A 20,701-nucleotide genomic window follows, 5' to 3' on the forward strand; every position below is an offset into this window, starting at 1 on the left:
TTTTCTTCCATAATTAAAACATAAACTAAAAAAAACAAAAAAACAACAAAAAAAAAACATAAACTATCAATGGACTAGAATATAAGCTTCCCAAAGACAAGGGTAATGGTCTGTTTTGTTTACTGATAGGTCGCAGGCATTTAAAACAATGCCAGGAACATAGAAGGTGCTCAATAAATACTCAAGGTGACTGAAGAAATAGGCAAGGATTATTTCTCCTGCCTTTGATGAATCTCTCCAACATAAGGACACAGATATGAAACATTAAACTTTTTGAAAAAATGAAGATAGATATGTTTGTACTTTAGAAATTCACAAAGTTTTTTAAAATTAATAGAGCTACAGTAGATCAATCAACTCACTGGCTATAGAAAGTCATTTAGCTTCTTCACTACATACTCTAAGGGGTTCAAAGGCTATATAGTGGCAGCTGATACACAGAAGGTAAAGGCTTTAATTAAGACCTAGCGTTTGAAATCCCCTTCCTATGGTAAAGAACTGCTTAACTTTGTTCTCTTTCAAAACTTTGAATTAAGAAGAATCTAACGAAAAAACACCAATTTCTGGATTACTCGGGTTTCAAGTTATACAAAATAACAATATATAATTTTTCAAATACATAAATATAAGAGAGCAATTTTACCTTTTTAACAAACAACTTGTTTCACCCTATATATAGGTACCTGAAAGGCTGAAAATAGGATCATACCATTCTTGAAAAATTTTTAAAGTACAATTTCTGAGCCAAGCACATTCCATAACTGTTTTTGAAAGTGATAATTTTACAAGTTAGCCTTCCCAAATAAAGAAACACATTAACTCTGCTCAATATTATATAACAACCTAAATGGGAAAAGAATTTGAAAAATAGATACATGTATATGTATAAGTGAATCACTTTGCTGTACACCTGAAACTAACACAACATTGTTAATCAACTATACTCCAATATAAAATAAAAAGTTAAAAAAAATTTTTTTAAGTTTTTTTAATTTAAACAAATTTTAAAAAATTCTATCCCCCCAAATTACCTGCTTTTTAGCTTATGTAATTTAATCAAGAAATACATAGGACTATACAAAGAACACATCAATATGGTTAGGCATTCAGTGACAAAAGAGAAGGGTCAATATTTTTTTCTATTCATTTTAAGCCATATATCTCTATACATATGAAAAGATAACAGTGATAATTAGAACACATTAAAAACCACGGCTGATTACATAATCTCAGAGGTCTTAGCTACTATGCTATTTTTCAACTGTCAAACTATAGGACAATGGAATGATTAGAAAACTCTAGTCTAAGCAAATGCATTACGTTGAGGGAGATTATACTGTAGAGTGGAATGAATGGGCTTTGGAGTCAGACTGGGGGTTCAGATCCCAGGTCTCCCAACTCCCAGCTGTTTGATCACATGCAAAATGTTTAACTTCTCTGAGACTCAGTTTATCTATAAAATGGGCATAATAATCTCTCCCTTGCAGAGTTGTGATGAAGATCTAAAAAGATAATGTACTGTTCCTTTGCTTAAATCCTCCAATGAGTCATTGTAACTTATAAAATAAATTTCAAACGCCTTCAGAAACTACCTTCTAACAATGCTGGTGCCTTCATCTTGGACTTCAGCCTCCAGAATTGTGAGAAATAAATTTCTGTTGTATATTTTAAAAAAAAAGAAAGAAAGAAAAAAGAAACTACCTTCTTACTTTCAGAGAAAGGAACCATGTTTTCTGGTCTCAACATTTCTTAAAATATGCAAGCAAAAATGTCCAACAGGTAGACAAAATATAGGCTTGATGCAGGAACACAGGGGAGGGGAGACAACAGACAAGCAAAGTGCAGCGTCATCAAGCATCCAGATAAGAAATTTACTCAAAGACTGCCATCCTTGTAATGTGCATATATCAGTCTTTTTTCCTCCTACCTGATATCATTGTCATGTGGTTACTTATTAATCCCTGCTTAGCAGGTATTTTCACAGTAACGAACTAAAACAATTTTTCAAATACCCTAGGACAAGTAAACTCCTTACCACTCTCTTCCCTTAGCATATCATAAGTTTTCTAATAGTATATATATGCTGATTTCAGCATCTATATTAAGTTGTCCATTAAACCGTTAATCTTTTAGTTTATCTCCTACTTCCAAAGGAATTCTCTATTACTGGCCAGACATTAAAACTTAGCACTGGAATCTGGACTCTAGTTACTTCCAGACTCAACCTTAACTAAGCATTTCTACTCTCTCTCATGTTTTTTTTCCCATGTATTGATGCTACTGTTTCCTCCAGCAGAGAGTAAGACCCTCTAAAGGCAGGAACCATATTATATCATCTATTCCCATAGCACTCAGCCTACCAAAATCTATGCCAAATTGCATATAAACATATTCAATAATTTTTTTGTCTTAATCCTTTATTTCCCAAAGTCAAATAATTAAAACTAATTTGTGGCCTATCCTAGCTACCATTTACTGAATACTTACTACGTATCACTCTGCATTTTTTTAATCTACAAAACATTATCATATTTTATCAACTCACAAACATCATAGACTTAATTTTAAAGGTGTTAAAATATGAAAAATAGTACATGATGACTATGAGGTGCCACTGATGAAAAGACACATTTCCATTTTCGGAGATCTTAAAATGCAAGAAAAAAATGTGCAAGAGAGTGCTTAAAACCTTTGGCCTACATTAATACCTGTTAACCAGGTTAGTTACTTATCGCAATCCCCAGTAATTGGGGGAGAAACAGATCAAAATCCATCTGCTTTAATTACTTCCTCTCCATTAAGTAAAATATGTACATATGCAATATGCATTGACATGCTCAGAAGATTACTTGTAAAACTGTCTTGCATACATTTATATCCCCAAACTTTTTACAAAAGAAGAAAAAGTTCAAAAGTTCATTGACCCCATGAAAAAATTCATAATAATTACTAAAATCTAAAATTCATTTTGACACACTTTAGGCAGATAAAATTTGTCTGACTTTATTAATGGGAATGTTTTCTTCTCCCAAAATGGCACCACAGGGACTTCCCTGGTGGTCCAGTGGTTAAGAATCCATCTTCCAATGCAGGGGATGCAGGTTCGATCCCTAGTCGGGGAACTAAGATCCTGCATGCTGCGGAACAACTAAGCCAGCATGCCCTGGAGCCCGCTCACCACAATTAGAGAGCCCGCACACTGCAACTACTGAGCCCACATGCCACAACTAAAGAGAAGCCCACACACTGCAACAAAGAGCTCTCCTGCTGCAACTAAAAGCCAATGCAGCCAAATAAACAAATAATTTTTTTAAATGGCACCACATACTGTAGTTTGTTGAGAATACAGAGATAAATTGAGTATTTTTCATAGACAAAATACATATTACAAATTAATAGCAAAGTAATTTGCCAATATACATACAATTAAACATTTAAAAGCATATAATTTCCAAATGAGTATACCTTTTCACCTAACAAGCAGATATAGCGACTGATAAATTTTATAATCACACAATAACACAGTTTTGGTTAACTCCTTAGATATTTATGCACTTCTACTATTAAGTGTTTAGGGTACTGAATTATATATATTACATTAAATAACATAGAACTTAATTCCAGAATAAAAAGCACTATATTTTATCCATAAGTATTTGCTAGTAGAATAGAAAAGGGAACACGGCAGTGTGACATTATCTTCAGCCTCAACCTAAGGATATCTTATTAAGGGGGTGAATAAAGAAAAAGCAGACAGAGCGGTAATTAGGCCGACAATAATTTGGTAATGAAAATTTATTTCAGGTAGTAGTTGTTTTTTTAAGAATTGGTAAGAGCATTTAGAAAAGTCTAAAGTTAAACTCTATCTTAACTGAGCCTCGACTACAAGAAAACAGACTAAATTCCATTTCTCTTCCTCCCTCCACCCTTCCTTCTGTGATAAATATCAACATTTCAAACTATTTTATGCTAAGAAACAAGTATTGCATCTGTAGACTATAAAATAGGAAGAAAGGAAGAAGTAAGGGATTATGTTCTATATATATATATTTTACAGAAGTTATTATTAAATGTCATTTTCTTTTAAGAGTAAAAACAATTGGTAACCAAAGATTAAAATGCTCAGCAATTTATATTCAACCCAAGATCTGGTTCTAATGTGATAAACTGAAATAGATTTGTAGGTCAGATTCACTCAATGTTAAGTACATCAGGTATTCTCAATTTGTCATAAAAAAGCATACTGTGAATTAAGAACTAATAATTGTATCAAAATTCTCATCTTACTTCTCCATTTCTTAACGTTGTGATGGTTCCTCTTGCTACACCCATTCTAAATAGTGTTTCTGTGGCCTGTGAATTAAAAAAAAAGCAAAAACATATCATCTGTAACCTGTATTCAACTGTACATCCCAACCTCAAAATGTAAAACAATCAACACTATTACATTTTTCAGGAAATTCTAGAGAAGCATCAGTAAGGCACAGTAAGGTCTATATTATACTCCATAAATATCATTTTCAGAACATTTTAATGTTATAAAGAGCCCACACTGAAATGTTTCAAAGTTATTTTGATCTGCTATTATCATTCCATGCCTATAGTTTCCAATTAGTACACTTAAATAAGTTTAAAACTTAGTTTGGTTAACAAAGATTAAATAAAAATTTAGGACTTGAATTCAATTCAGAAATTATCGTTTATTCTGATTTTTAGTTTCCATTTTATTTCAGTCCAAGTCACTTGACTGGTACTGAAATACTGACAGAAGACAAAGTAATTCAGTGATGTCATATATTAAATAACACCTGAAAAGACTTACTCCTTTCTACACACTAACAATGAACAATCCTAAAAGAAAACTAAGAATTTTGTTTACAATAGCATCAAAAATAAATAAATGAATAACATAAAAGGCACGGGAATAAATTTAACCAAAGAAGCAAAAGACTTGTTCACTGAAAACTATAAAACACTGTTGAAAGAGATCTAAAAACATATAAATAAATGGAAAGACATCCTGTGTTCATGAACTGGAAGACATAATATTAAGTCATCGATACTATCCAAAATGATCTATACAGTCAATGTTATTTCTACCCAAATCCCAATGACTTCTTTACAGAAATACAAAAATCCATTCTAAAATTCATGTGGAACCCAAAAGACCCCAAATAGCCAAAATAATTTTGAAAAAGAGGAACAAAGTTGGAGGACTCACACCTTCTGATTTCAAAACTTACTTTAAAGCTACGGTAATCATAAAGATATGTCATAAAGACAGACACGCAGGCCAATGAAATAGAAGACAGAGCCTAAAATAAACCCTTGTGTACAGTCTAATTATATTCAATAAAGGTACCAAAACCATTCTATGGAGAAAGGACAGTCTTTTTAATAAATGGTGCTGGGAAAAGACCTGCAAAAGAATGAAGCTGAATCCTTATTTTGTACCACACACAAAAATTAACTCCAAGGGAATCAAAGACTAAATGTAAGAGCAAAAACTATAAAACTTTTAGAAAAAAACATAAGATTTTCCCTTCATGATTCGGTGTCTGGTGAGGACCTGCTTCCTGGTTGCTACAGATGATTTTACATGACTATCTTGTTGTATCCTGACCTGACAGAACACAAAGAGAAGCAAGCTCTCTCTGTACTCTTACAAGGGAACTAACCCTATTCATGAGGGCTCCTTATCTAATCCTAATTACTTCTCAAAGGCCCTACATCCTAAAACCATAACACTGGGGGGAGAGAGTTTTGACATGAATTTTGGGGAACACAAACATCAGTCCATAGCAGGAGTATTCTAATCAGAATGGGCAGTAAGTACAAAGGCCGGTAGGTAGGATCGTGTTTGGTAATGTTCAGAGACAAGTAAGATGGCACCTGAGGCAGAAAGAAAAAGACTGCTTGAGAGTATGATTGAGAAAAGAGAAGATGCAAGTTCATCGGCTTAATATGTCTTTTATTTTTCAACCTGGTATAAGAGGAATGCATTTCCAACCTTTATTAATTGAAAATATAATTCAAAGCATGCTCTACTAAACAAATTTTTAAGAATTAGTATATGCACAACAAAAAAAGAGAGAATTTTCAATGTAAACAATTAATGCACATCTAAAGAAATTCAAAGTGAAGAAGGGATGAGAAACTAGAGGAAACTATAAGGAAACTGATGTATGTGTACAAAATCAGTGTAATCAGTGTAATATAAATAGCAGTGTAAACATATTAATTTAGTTATAAGAAAGCAAATAGAAGAAGAAGTAAGGGAAAAGTTACAAGCAGCTGCCTCTGGGTTGTGGGAATCAGGCAGTGGAACAGGTAAATAAGAGTACTACTGTTTTTCTACTAGCTTGCAGCATACTATTTGACTGTTTAAACTACTTGTAAATCCTTGATCGAAACTTTTTTTTAAACTTTTAAAGGAATAAGTAATCACTACTATCTACTTTTGCAAAGAGGTCAAATATTTTACAATTTTAATAGAATGGAGCATATAAGAGCATAGTTGAGGACTGAGTAAGAGGATATACAGTCAAACAGTGTAAGCCAACTTGTACAAAAAGTTTGACAATAAAAGTAAGGAATGAGACAGAGTTGTTGCCAGAACGGGCAGAGTTGACAGAAAATTGACAACAGGATATTTTGAGGACAAGTTTTTAATAGCTAAGTAGAAGTAGTCAGTAAGATGGAAGAAGTTATATAGACACAGGAACGATAACAGATCCTTACTGAGGGGGATTCCTGTAGAAGACAGGGTTAAGAGCACACAGAGCAATCTGTTAGCTGTGTTAAACGGGAGATGGTCCAGATATAGGTAAATGCTTTCCTTCCTTTTCCCTTCCCCTCTTTGAATTAGCAGACAGGATTAGAAAACAGGGGGTGGGGTGGGTTGGTGTTTGATATCTACATGCTGTTAGAAAATTTAGAAACTTCCGGGACAAACACTGCTAAATTTGTGACTGCAGCACAACATGAATATAATTCCAATCCATAACTCACAGAGAATTACAATAGGCCATTAATGGGGAGGAAGAAGGGTTATTCATGTATGCAAACAAAAAACAAGAAACAAATGAATGACTTTGCTAATGACAGAATTTTACTAAAGCATATACGAGATGTTGAAAGAATTATTTACAGAAATTTTTATTACAGGAAAAAAATTTCTCACCAATGATACACCGCATTTTTTTCGATTCTTAATGATATGTATATTAAATTACATCTTCCATCTTGTGGTTTCTTTTTAAACCTTATTTAATCTAGTGATGTGATTAACAGTCCTCATCTAGGTCAGGTTAGTTACTGTATACATTTAAGGAGCAAAAGGGGAAAGGCTGAGGCAGCAACCACTTGGGATAAAATACACAACTTCTCCCCTAAACCACATCAACCTATTTACTCGTGTCTCAAAAACGTGAGGCAGTCTGAAGATCTAATTCTTCTTCTGTACTTTCTCCAGTAGAAAAAGAATACCAAATTCAATCTTTTGTTTCCAACTAAATTGATTTATTTCATGAGCTGTTCCCACCAACATTTTTAAGGACGTCTCATTCTAAGACCACTCTGTCAATTCAGCTCAGCTTCCTTTGATTCTATAGGAAAGCACTGGAGTGGACATTCTTTTGACTTCTACTAAAGGGATTGCTTTTAATTTACTTGTACCCAAACAACGACTAACAAGTGTCCAAAACAATGTGATACAGGGCTAATTCTCAGCATTTGTAAATTTACCACCAGCAAATGCTTCATTGAAATTTCCCTCTCCCTGAGTTTGGATAACAACTAAAATGATTAATGCTAAAGCCATTCATTAAACATCTGCTGTCAGTGGCAGGGAAAAGACCATATGTAGGTCCTCAGTTAAAAATAGGTTATCAAGAGAGACGGCTTTTAAGTAGAGTGTTAGATAAAAGTGACTTAGGAGACATAAAATCTAGATGTTAAGAAATGCAAAGTTGCAAAGGGAGATCAACTCGATGATGGATGATGCCTTAGAGGGCTGGGACGGGGAGGGTGGGGGGCAGTCGAGGGAGGGAGGGAATATGGGGATATGTGTATAAATACAGCTGATTGACTTTGGTGTACCTCAAAAACTGGTACAAGAGTGTAACGCAATTATATTCCAATAAAAAAAAAAAAAAGAAATGCAAAGTTCGATTGGATCCTTAGATTGGATTAGATCCGTGTGTGTATATGTGTGTATGCGTGCATGCAAATCAAAAAAGATCCAGAAGGATATGCAATGAATTGATAACTACTAATCTATGAGTGGTTTTCTTTATTTTTTAATGTTCTATCATGCACGTATACTGTTTGGTAATAATAAAAAGAAAAAGAAAAAAGTAATTTTTGTACACTAAAAGATAAAACATTTAAAACAGAATTTTGGAACAACATAAAATGTTATAACACAAGCAATACTACATTGAGTAGCTCCCAAAGTGGAAATAATCAAAATTCAATACTCATGTTATTATAATTTAATGCTTTTTAATTTATTAAATCAACACAAAATAAGTAAAAAATTAAAATATATGTTTAATAGACTACCTTGGAAAGCAGTATGATTATAACTTTAAAGCATATTAAAGCACAACTTCATTGTGTTAACTTAACATGCAGTTTATAAATATAAAAGTTGCATTTAGCATATATTTATTTCCTATTAGTCAAGCAACTAGAATTCTAGTTGTCTTATTTCCACTATTTACTATCTGGGCAACCATAGGCAGGACATTTAAACTCTCTACACTCTGACCGCCTCTGTCAAAAGGTGACAGCTTATATCAACCTGTTTTCCTGTGGTGGTCAATGCAGGTGTTAACATATGTGAAAAGCTCTGTAAAGAGCTGGATAAATGTAAAATATTGAACCCAAGGTCTAGTTTAGGATTTCTTGAGATGAAAATATGTTTGAGAAATACTAATTTTTATGTATTCTCAGCGCCTTACCAAAAAAATATAAATATATAGCATAAAGATTAAGAAAGCAGTTTTTAGAAACAGACTGTTGAATTCAAGTTCGAGCTTTGTCGTTTGTAAGATGTGTGATCCAGACAAGCAACTTACTTCTTTGAGCTCATTAACAAAATAAGGATAACAATGGTACGGAAGTCAAGGAAAAGTGTAAGTGCTCAATAAATGGTAATTTTATTACTATTAATATCTCGAAGGAAATGAATTTCAATTCTATCTTAAAAAGTGGTCATCAGATGGCAATTAAAAATTACATCAGATGGCAATGAAAATGTACTATAAAAACAGTCAACCACAATTAGCACACTATGCCATATGGCTATTTACTTATGCTAAAATTCTTGACATGACAAGACAACCAAAAAAAAGAAAACTTACATTATTTCAAGAAGATTAATTTAGCAAAAGTCTTCAGAAATCATATGCAATAGTCATTCCCCAGCTGTTTATCCTGGCCATAGAAGAAAAAAGATTCAAATACTGAGGCTTTTCAGCACCAGCTGCTTTCCCTCTTTATGATGGTAAAAATACAAAGTAAAAAATAGAAAAACTGAGCATTAGCTATCTGCTTCTCACTAAAGCAGCACTGCATGATACAAATCTAGTCATATACCTTCAAAATACACAAATGCATTAGCATAACAACCATGACCTTTGTGAGGTCCCCAAACCATTCTCACTCTCTTTCCTCCAGGCCTACAGCCCACCCCTTTCCAGTTCATTAATTACTATTCAAACCTTCAGGGCACTACAGCAGCTAAAGCACAGGCAGCAACCTCTGAGAGAAACTCTTTCTAGCCAGAAAACAGCGAAGAGGAGCCCAAGTGAAACAGAGAATGTGTAGGGAATTAATCCGGGGGTGGGGGGGGGGGTGTCCTGCCTTTTTTTTTTCTCTTGACTCTGCCCCAAGGACAGGCCCCAATTATAAGATGAAGCAACACCAGCGCAGGTAATTAAAAGTGGAAAATAAATGCTGTTTTTCTGGGCAAAAGCATATGGAAACGGGACCTCTGTAGTCCAAAGAAGAAAGGAAGAATCCCCACTATTTTTTTCACTTTTTTCTCTATTCACTTTGTCCCAACGGCAGACCCTGATGAGTGTGTGCAGCTGTGATAGGCAGCTACAACTCTGAGGGAAATCCTATCTTTCTGGCCAGAGGACCAGAAAAAGGAGACCCAAATGAAGCAGAGAATAAAGAGGTAATCCCAGAAAGGAAGATATGGAAAAGGAAATACCTTAACTAAATCTGTGTTTGAACTAGCAAATATAGAGCTCACCCCTCATCGGCATATGCATGGAAAAGACCCAAGTAGCAAAGCAAAGGCTTTGAGGGCAAAGCTACAATTAAAACTACCACCCAAGTCCCAGCATGGCTCATGAGTGGCACAGTCAGGACAGACACAAAGCAGCATTGAAAAGGCAACTGACATTGGAACTACTGCCCACTGAAGAGGAGACAGAACTTGCAGTCTGAATCTAACAGGTGACTGCTTACTACTAAAGAAAAAAATGATAATAAATAAATAAATAAATAAATGATCAGCAAATAATAAATAATAATAAAAGATCAACACTCTCCGGAGGATTTTAACAGGACCCAGAGTCTCACAACCTCATATTCAAAATGTCCAGGATCAATCCAAAATTACTCAATCTGAAAAGAACAAAAAACCGTTACCACTTCTCAAAGGAAAGACAATCAGATGCTGAAATTATCAGACAGAGCCTGTAAAGGAGCTATTATAACTGTGTTCCATGAGGTAAGGTTAAACACACTTGCAATGGATAGAAAGAGAAGTTCTCAGCAGAGAAAGAGAAACTTTAAAAAGTGGAGCTTTTGAAACTGAAAAATACAACATCTGAAATAAAAAATTCAGTAGATAGGGGCTCAACAGTAGAATGAAGATGAAAGAGGAAAGAATCAGTGAACTTGATGATAAATAAATAAAAATTATCCAATCTATAGAAAAGAGAGAAAAAAAGATTGAAAACAAAAACTGAGCAGACCCCACAGACTTGCAGGAGAACAGCAAAAGATCTAGCATTTGTATTATCAGACACTGAGAAAGAGAGGAAAGACACATTGATATAGAGAAAATATTTGAAGAATAGCTAAAAATTTCCAAAATTTGGTGAGGCAAACATTTACAGATTTAAGAAGCTCAGTGAGCCCCAAGTAAGATATGCACAAAGAAAACCATACCTAGACATATTATAAACAAAAATGCTGAAATCCAAATATAAAGAAAGGATCTTGAAAGTAGCCCCCCCCACTAAAATATATATACATGTATATACATAGTGGAACAACTATTAAAATTATTATGGATTTGCCATCAGAAACCATGAAAGCAAGAAGAGAAAATATCTTTAAAGGTTTTTAACTATAAACCCAGAATTCTATATCCAGCAAAAATATCCTTCACGGACTTTCCTAGTGGTGCAGTGGTTAAGAATCCACCTGCCAATGCAAGGGACATGGTTTCGATCCCTGGTCCAGGAAGATCCTACATGCCACAGAGCAGCTAAGCCCGTGCACCACAACAAATGAGCCTGTGCTCTACAGCCCTAGAGGCACAACTATTGAGTCCACGTGCTGCAACTACTGAAGCCCGCACGCCTAGAGCCTGTGCTCTGCAACGAGAGAAGACACCCAATGAGAAGCTGGCACACTGCAACAAGGAGTAGCCCCCGCTCGCCACAACTAAAGAAAGCCCACGTGCAGCAATGAAGACCCAATGCAGCCAAAAATTAATTAATTGATTAAAAAAATACATATCCTTCAGGAATGAAGGCAAAATAAAGGCATTCTCATGTAAAAGAATCTGTCATCACCAGAACTGCTCTAAAGGAAATGCTACAGAAATTTCTACAGGCTAAAGAGAAATAATCCTAGAAACAGATCCACACTGTATGTTCAATTGATTTTCTACAAAAGTATCAAGGTACATGGGAAAAGAGTAGTCTTTTCAACCAACAGAGCTTTAACAATTGAATTTCCAAACTGAAATACATGAACTTTGACCCACACCTCACTCCATACACAAAAGTAACGTAAAATGGAACACAGACTTAAATGCTGGCACTCAAACCATAAAACTTCTACAAAAAAACACTGGAAACCCTTTATAATTTGATTTAGGCAAAGATATGATACTTGTGGGGTAAGAGAATAAAATATTAAAGAAGAAATTCATCATGGCAGGTACTATCCAAAGATGGCCAACTAATTTATATTCTATTCTACATGTACTTCTTAAAATGTGACACTGACCATCCTCCACATGTCATATATTTCCTGCCCTTGAATCTGGGACCTTTGAAACTACCTATGTAACTGCAACCTAAACAAAATGAGGTTGAAATGATGATTTTTAAGGCGAAATCATAATGGCCAAATGGCGTCTGCCTGGTGGTCTCACTTTGTCTGGACATGCACCTTCGGAGCCCTGAGCTACAATATAAGAAGTCCAACTACCTTTAAAAGGTAGTTTTTACCTAGTTTTTCACTGTGCTAGAAAAACTATGTAAAAATAGAGAGAGATGCCCCAGCTATTAACACACAGCTATTCAACTACTCGAAGCCAAGGTGCCATTCTTGTGAGTGAGTTTTCAGACGATTCCATCCTTTAGCTTTCAACATGTACCAGCCAATCTCAAGTAGAACAGTCATGGGCTATTCTGGACAAGCCCTTCCCAAGCTGCAGATTCATCCAAAGTAAACACTATTGTTATTTTTGGCCACTAAATTTTGAGTAGTTTGTTATGCAGCATCAGATAACTACACATTGATAAAAATGTCTTATAAAAATTAAAGGCCTTTTGCTCTTTGAAAGACTCAACTAAGAAAATGAAAAAGCAAGCCACAGACTCAAAAGCTATCTGCAAAAATATACCTGACAAAGCACCTGCATTCAGAATATATAATTCTTAAAACTCAAAGGTAAGACATATAGCCAAAAAATTAAAATGAGCAAAATATTTCAACAGACACTTCATCAAAAGGAAAAAGATATGTACACAAATACATACAGCATATTCATATATATGTATTCATGCATATATGTGTGTATGTACACATATACTCATAAACACACAACACACATATACATGTGAATGGGCAAAAAGTCAACAAAAAGATGTTCAACATCATTAACCTTTAGGGAATTACAAATTAAAACCACGAGATACTACTACACATGCACAAGAATAGCTAAAAATACTAGAAAGAATGACAACAGCAACTGACAGTGGGAATATGGAGCTACTAGAACTCTCATATGTGGCTGGTGGACACAAAATGGTACAGTCACTTTGGAAAACAGCTGGGCAGTTTCCTATGAAGTTAAACATAAGACCCAGCAATTCTACCCCTAGGTATCTACCAAAGAGAAATGAAAATATATGTCCATTTGTATGAATTGTAGATAAGCCAAAATTACAGTGACTGAGACTATACTGGCAACTGCTTGGGACCCGAAAGATATGGAGGGAGGGAACTGACTGCAAAGGAGGAAGAGGGACTTTTTTAGGGAAGAGATTCTGTTTGATTATGGTTGCAGTCTCATAACTAAACATCTGCCAAAAGCCATCAAACTGTACACTTAAAACAGGTGATATTCATTAAATATAAAGTTTAAAAAAAAAAAAAGGCTGGACCTAGAGACTGTCATACAAAGTGAAGTGAGTCAGAAAGAGAAAAACAAATATCGTATATTAACACATATATGTGGAATACAGAAAAATGGTACAAATCAACAGGTTTGCAAGGCAGAAATAGAGACACAGATATAGAGAACAAACATGTGGACACCAAGTGGGGAAAGCCAGGGGGTTGGGGTGGGATGAATTGGGAGACTGGGATTGCCATACATACATTACTAATAAAAAAATATCAAATTGAATGCTTTAAATATATGCAGTTTATTGTATGTCAATTTTATCTCAATAAAAGTTCTTAAAGAAAAATAAAATAAAATAAACAAACAAAACAAAAATAATAATACAAATCTAATGATTAACTGAAAACAAAAAACATGCACACCTGTCCTCCTCCCCAAAGCAGTTCCCAAACTAACTGGTAACTTAATCATGACCAACCATTAGGAAAAACCTGGGTAGTACTCTAATGACAAATTTTATAGGAAAAATATATACATGCTTTAGATATAGATTTCATCTTAAATTCATATAAACTGGGGGCACAGGTAGAAGCTGACCAAAGCAGAAGAAAAGTATCAGTAACACTAAAGCCAACAGTAAATGCAAGAAATGAATAATCTAGGAAATATACAGCCTGTATGTCATATTCATAGGAAGACTTAGGGATCTAAGAAGAGTAAATTATTAAGAAAACTCTGCGTTCCATACAAAATTCTACATTATCACCATTTAGGAACCACTGTCTGATTATACACTTAACTTGATAATGAAGGAAAATAAGTTTTATATATAAAACTGAGCAACTGGCAAACAAAAATCACCAATCTCACCTTCACTTGCAGCTGAGTGTTCTTGTACCTGTGTTTCCATCCACTATTTGCCCAAGCAGAAACCTGAGTCATCCCCAAATTTTTCTTTCCTCTCAACAGCCTATAATACATATTATAATACTTATTATAATACATATTATAGTATTTTACTTACAATACTAATTAGAGTATAATACTTATTATAATAATTACTTATTCATCTAAAATTCTCACTAGACTATAGGTTACATTTCACTCATCATTATACCCCTAGCACCTAACACCTGAGAAACACTTAACAGGTGTGGAATGAATGCAAGAATTAAGAGACAATGAATAAGTAGTTATTTGGACTATGTCAAGTAAGCACTTATTTATTGACAGTTTGGGGGTAATGTGCTTTACCAAGGCGTGAAAAAATATGTCCTAAACTGTATTATAACAATTTCAAATGATGAAAGTATAACTCATTAGCCTTTCATGTTAATGAAATCAACTTGATCTTTTTAGACATCACAAACGTCATAATCTGTTTTCATTCAATACACAGGAAATATGCATTACATATGGAGACGATGGACCTTAGCAGTGGTTTTAAGGTTATAAAGAATGTTACTTCTGTTTATAGACATGGGTTGGTTTAAGTTATCCAGAAATTTAAACAATAAGCAGCTGGTTTGTTTCCAAATTGATAGCAGTCATCCAGCTCTCAAGAAGAGTGTACTTTTGTAAATATATGTTCTGCCATGTTCTATCCAATGTGACATGATGAAATAATGTAGTGTGTTCTGCTTTTCCTCTTTGAACATAATAAAACTAAGAAAAGCATGGATTTTACCCCCCACAATGTTATCTTCTTAGACTTAGAGTCAAAACAAACTAAGAAAGGATAACAACAAATAAAAATAAACCCACAAATGCTGAGATTTAGAGGTAGATTTCAATTGTTTCAAAACAAAAAACAGAGTTCAGTCGCTCAGAGTTTTCTCAACCATTAAATGGTGATAATATCAAATATAATAATTGAGAGTGTTTAACTTCAAATTTAAGAGTGGGGAATAAAGAATTATATCTAAATTGACCTTTCATTTCATTAACATAAAAATATTTTTAAGTAGGCAAGATCAGCATATATAATAATCGGTAGATGATTATACAACATCCCTCCCCCTTCCTTCAATTCCTTCCTTTATTCTAACAAGATGCTGATTTTGTTTAGGTAATCTACCTTCTTCTGCAAGGCTACTGATTTAAGTAACTAAATCAGTAATGTCAATCTTCTTACCACTGATTTTTTTAGATACAGGCATACAATACCAGAGGTAAAGAAGGCAATTTCATAATAATAAAGAGGTTAATCCATCAAGAGGACATAATAAATTTAAATGTTTATGAATCTAAAATCAGATATTCAAAACATATGAGTCAAAAATTGATACAACTACATGGACAAATAAGAAAAATCCATAACTACAGTCAGAGACTTCCATGCCCCTCTACAATAACTGATGGAAAAGCAGAGAGAAAATCAGTAAAGATATGAGCCTAGAAGAATACCATCAATCAACTTAACTTCCATGATGTTAACAGAGCACCACACTAAACAAAAGCAGAATAAACATTCTTTTCAGACCCATACAAAACATTCCCCAAGGTAGACTATAGTCTGGAAAAAAGAGAGAAAGCACAAATTACCATTGTCAGGAATGAGGTAATATCACTACTAGCTCTTCACAAGTTAAAAGGATAATCAGAGAATATAGGAACAATATTACAATTTAAATGAAACGGACAAAGTTCTTGGAAGGCACAAACTACCAGGGCTGACACAAGAAGAAATATCGCCTCAATAGCCCTGTGTCTATAAAAGAAATTGAAATAGTTGTTAAGGATCTTCCCACAAAGGAAATTCCTAGTCCATATGGCTTCACTGGTAAATTTTCACAAACATTTAAGTAAGCAATAATTCCAGTTCTTCACAAAGTCTTCCAGAAATTTGAAAAGGAGAGAATGCTTCTTAACTCATTCTAAGAGGGCAGTGCAACCCCGACAACAAAACCAGATAAAGACATTACAAGAAAATTACAGACCAATATCCCTGATGTACATAGATATATATAAATATGCTTAACAAAATTTGAGCAGATTCAATGCAACAATATATAAAAGAACAATACATCAAGTGAGGTTTATTCCAGGATGCAAGGTTAACTTAACATTCAAACATCAAGCAATGTAATTCACCATACTAAACTAAAAAAGACAACTATATGATCATCTCTAGAGATATGGAAAAAACATCTGACATAAACATCTATTCCTGATAATAAAAACTAGGAATAGAAAGGGACTATCTGAAATGAAAAAAAGAGCATCTACAAAAAATCTATAGCTAACATATTTAAGGGTGACAAGATTGAATACATTCCCTCTAAGGTCAGGAACAAGGCAAGATGTCAGCTCGATTTCTGTTCAGTATTATAGTGGAAGTCCTAGCCAGTGCAATAACACAAGGAAAAGAAATAAAAGGCATTCAGATTACAAAGGAAGAAGTACAATTTTCTTTATTTTTCCACATGACATTCTAAAAATAGCTAAAAAACCAATAAATAACAACTTTTCCATTTTACAAAAGGCAAAACTATAAAGACAGTGAAAAGATCAGTGGTTGCAAGAGACTAATGAATAGGTAATCCACAGGGGATTTTCAGGGCAGTGAAACTATTCTACATGATACTGTAATCATGGATACATGATATTATGCATGTGTCAGAACCCAGAGAACTGTACAACAGAAAGCGTGGACCCTAGTGGAAACTATGGGTTCTAGTTAATAATAACATATCAATATAGGTTCATCAACAAACATGACAAATGTGCCATACTAATGCGAGATTTAATAATAGGGGAAAAGGGAAGAGCAGAATGTGGTAACTATCTGTACCGTCTGTTCAATTTTTCTCTCACCTAAAACTGCTCTGAAAATTAAATCTAGTTTTAAAAAATATATAGGTACAAACTAAAAAGAAAATGAAAGGTCATATGTCAAGGTAAAAAATAAAAGAAAAAGCTCTTTAACAAAACTGAATTTTAGAAATAGCACCTTTTTTATAACCAAATTAATTTAATAAAAACCAAAATACGAGTGAAATTAGATGACAATGTGAATTTAGGCTCATTTAAAACATCTAACAGCTACTCATTCCATACTAGAGTATTGAGTCATGAACAACGATTATAATAGCCAGATATGCAGTCCCATCTCTACAGGCCATGAAAAGGACAGTAAGGAAAGAAGGGGCAAAAACAGAAGGAGGAACTGCAGATATGGAAGGCCTCTCCCTTTCCATGATGTCAGGATTTCAGTCATATGATTTCCAAAATATCAGTAGAACATTACTTTAAAGAGTTCTGTCCTATCATCCAATCTGTTCATCCAGGTCTTCTCAGAAAAATTAGAAATAGAAACTGTATGTCCTTTACCACCATCACTATCATCATTATCATGGAATTTACTGACAAACGAAAAAGCAAAAGGTCAATGAACCAAAAATGGTAGAGCAGGATTTAAATAGCCTGAATTCTTGATGACATCACTGAATCCTGGAACTGCTACTGTCAAGACTTCTTGCAATTTATTTTAAAAATAAATGTACTGGGACTTCCTAGGTGGTGCAGTGGTAAAGAATCCACCTGCCAACGCAGGGGACATGGGTTCGAGCCCTGCCCTGGGAAGATCTCACATGCCACGGAGCAACTAAGCCCGTGCGCCACAACTATTGAGCCTGTGCTCTAGAGCCCGTGAGCCACAACTATTGAGTCCATGTGCCGCAACTATTGAAGCCCATGTGCCTAGAGCCCAGGCTCCACAACAAGAGAAGCCACTACAATGAGAAGCCTGCACACCACAATGAACAGTAGCCCCCGTTCGCAGCGACTAGAGAAAGCCCATGTGCAGCAATGAAGACCCAACGCAGCCAATAAATAAATAAAGTAAATAAATAAATTTATCAAAAAAATAAAAAATAAAAACTTGCCTCAGAATTTGTTAAAATGAAATCTTTAACTCATAGTGGAACTTTGGATTTATTTATCACCCCTTAAACATTCTGAGTTCTAGATGTCTGGAAAATTACAAATTAATTTCCTTAATATTTATATTTTACTAATTTGGGGCTTATTTTTATCAAAGAAAATATGTAAACAGTTTTATATTATTTGTGACAAAAAGAATAAGGAACATGTATAGCAAAAAATAAACTGTGCTGATAATATAAATCTTGCTGTCCCTTTCATTTATAGCTATAACACTAATAAGTTTTTTAAAAGGAAAGTAGAGGTTACAGATTATAAAATCAGAAAGTGAGAAGATATGAAAACCCCAAATACTCAGTGTTAAGTCATAACTCTAAGAAGAATAAACCTAAAACTACTTAATTTCCAAACAGGAAACTTGATGGGCATTTGGAAGAAGTAATTCAATTAAGTTTCTTAGGACCAGCCCGAAGCCCCCATGCCATACAGTATTCCAGACTATGAGCAGCATAACATTTGCTCATCTATTTACCTGCCAGTTGAGTTGAATTGAGTTTTTATAATTATGAACATTTTGCTCAAAATATTTTTCTTGGTTTCTCCTGTTACCCACGAGAAAAAAATTTCTCTAGTACATACTTAAAGAGTGAATTGATGAGTTGTAGGATGTATGTATGTTCAAATTTATTAAAAAGTACCAAATTGTTTTCTAAAGTGACTGTACTAATTCATATTCCTACCAGCAACAGATAACAGTTATTATTTCTAGTAATATTTTTCTCAAGGTTAACAAAAGAATGTTCATCAAGTATCTTGTAAGAATCTAACAAAATTTGGGGATGAAATTATTCATTTCTTCATGTACTGACTAACTACATAATGGTACAAATATGTGGTAGGAACTCAATAATCAAAAGCATTTCCTTAGCCTTCTCTTAGTAGGAAAATCATAGACATTTGCTCTGCTAAAAATTCTCTTATTACAAGTAATAGAAACCCACAAAAAATAAAAAAGAGAGTACCTATTAAGTTGAAATAGCTGAAGCAAAGACCTCGCGTCAGAGGAGTAGAAGGTTTGAAGGAGATATGTACATACACATATGCACATACACACAATCATATATCTAACATGCATGCACACATTAAGACTTGGGAAAGAGGTGCTGTCAAAGTGTACAGGGGCTATAGTTTTGTTTTCAGCTCTAATATTCGTAACAGGAAATTATAAAAGGTTAGAAGCCAAGAGTTTTACTATTCTCTACAACAATTTCTCTATTAACTATGTAACCAACTCAGAGAATAAGTGGGACTAGACACAACGAAGCCAAAGTGAGACTCTAGACCAGCATGATCAGATGGTCAGAGCACTTACTTATTTGCCTATTTGGATTTAAGAGATGCTGAAAGTCCCTCTCACCTTCAAAATAGATCTTCATTTCCTCTCACAGTGCCTGAAACCACATTTGCATTATCGAATTTTGTTGGATATTCAGGATTGTTCATTCACTAATAAATATTTGCACTGAGCTGCAAGTATCTCTGGACACAGAAAACTTAAGAAAAATTAGCTGACAAGGATAGGCACCTGAAGAAAAACAGAAATAGGAACGGAGATGCTGAAAAAGAAGGTGGGAGAGTACCAAACAAAAATTTTGCCTACTTTCATCATTTTACTGATACTCTGGCCCCAAAATTACAGCTGTCTTTAATTCACTGGAAATTTCATCTACTGAACACCAATATCCTAAGTTGGCATAAATTTTTGTTTGGGCTTGTTTTATTTATTGTTATAACTTTCCAGTATGTTCTACCAAATTACATTTATTTCTAACTACATCAGAGTACAATCATACAAGCTCGATTCCACATAAAACTTAAAATGAGAGAAAGAACAGAAAAGGGGGATAAAAATAGAGAAGCTCATGAAAAGAAAAAGCAGTGTTTCAGATACTCAAATACTAGTGCTGCAAACTCTGGAGGCCATGAGTCTTGATTAGTCCCCAGAAAAGCCTGCTTATGGAGACTGTGTGGCTGGCACCCATGGAGCAAGTAACTTGGAATGAATGGAACTCAGGATTTTGTATTAATTGAAGTAAGACATTAAAGAATCTGGCACTTCAACTAGTTAGTTCACACTAATTGAACACAAGGCTAAACATTATCCTTAGACACCAAATACTTAACGATCTATAAACAGTACCTCAA

At 34.2% G+C, this 20,701-nt stretch overlaps 1 protein-coding gene across 1 annotated transcript in view; it reads right to left on the minus strand.

Moving 5' to 3' along the window:
* TMEM135 (transmembrane protein 135) overlaps window positions 1-20,701 on the minus strand; it is a 246,458-nt gene that overhangs the window by 127,153 nt on the left and 98,604 nt on the right. The window contains exon 5 of the mRNA XM_057748266.1: window positions 4,288-4,353. Within this exon, the coding sequence (XP_057604249.1) occupies window positions 4,288-4,353 (66 nt within the window). The remainder of the gene's footprint in view (window positions 1-4,287; window positions 4,354-20,701) is intronic.

This window comes from Hippopotamus amphibius, chromosome 9, assembly GCF_030028045.1.
Source record: "Hippopotamus amphibius kiboko isolate mHipAmp2 chromosome 9, mHipAmp2.hap2, whole genome shotgun sequence".
Lineage (NCBI taxonomy): Eukaryota > Metazoa > Chordata > Mammalia > Artiodactyla > Hippopotamidae > Hippopotamus > Hippopotamus amphibius.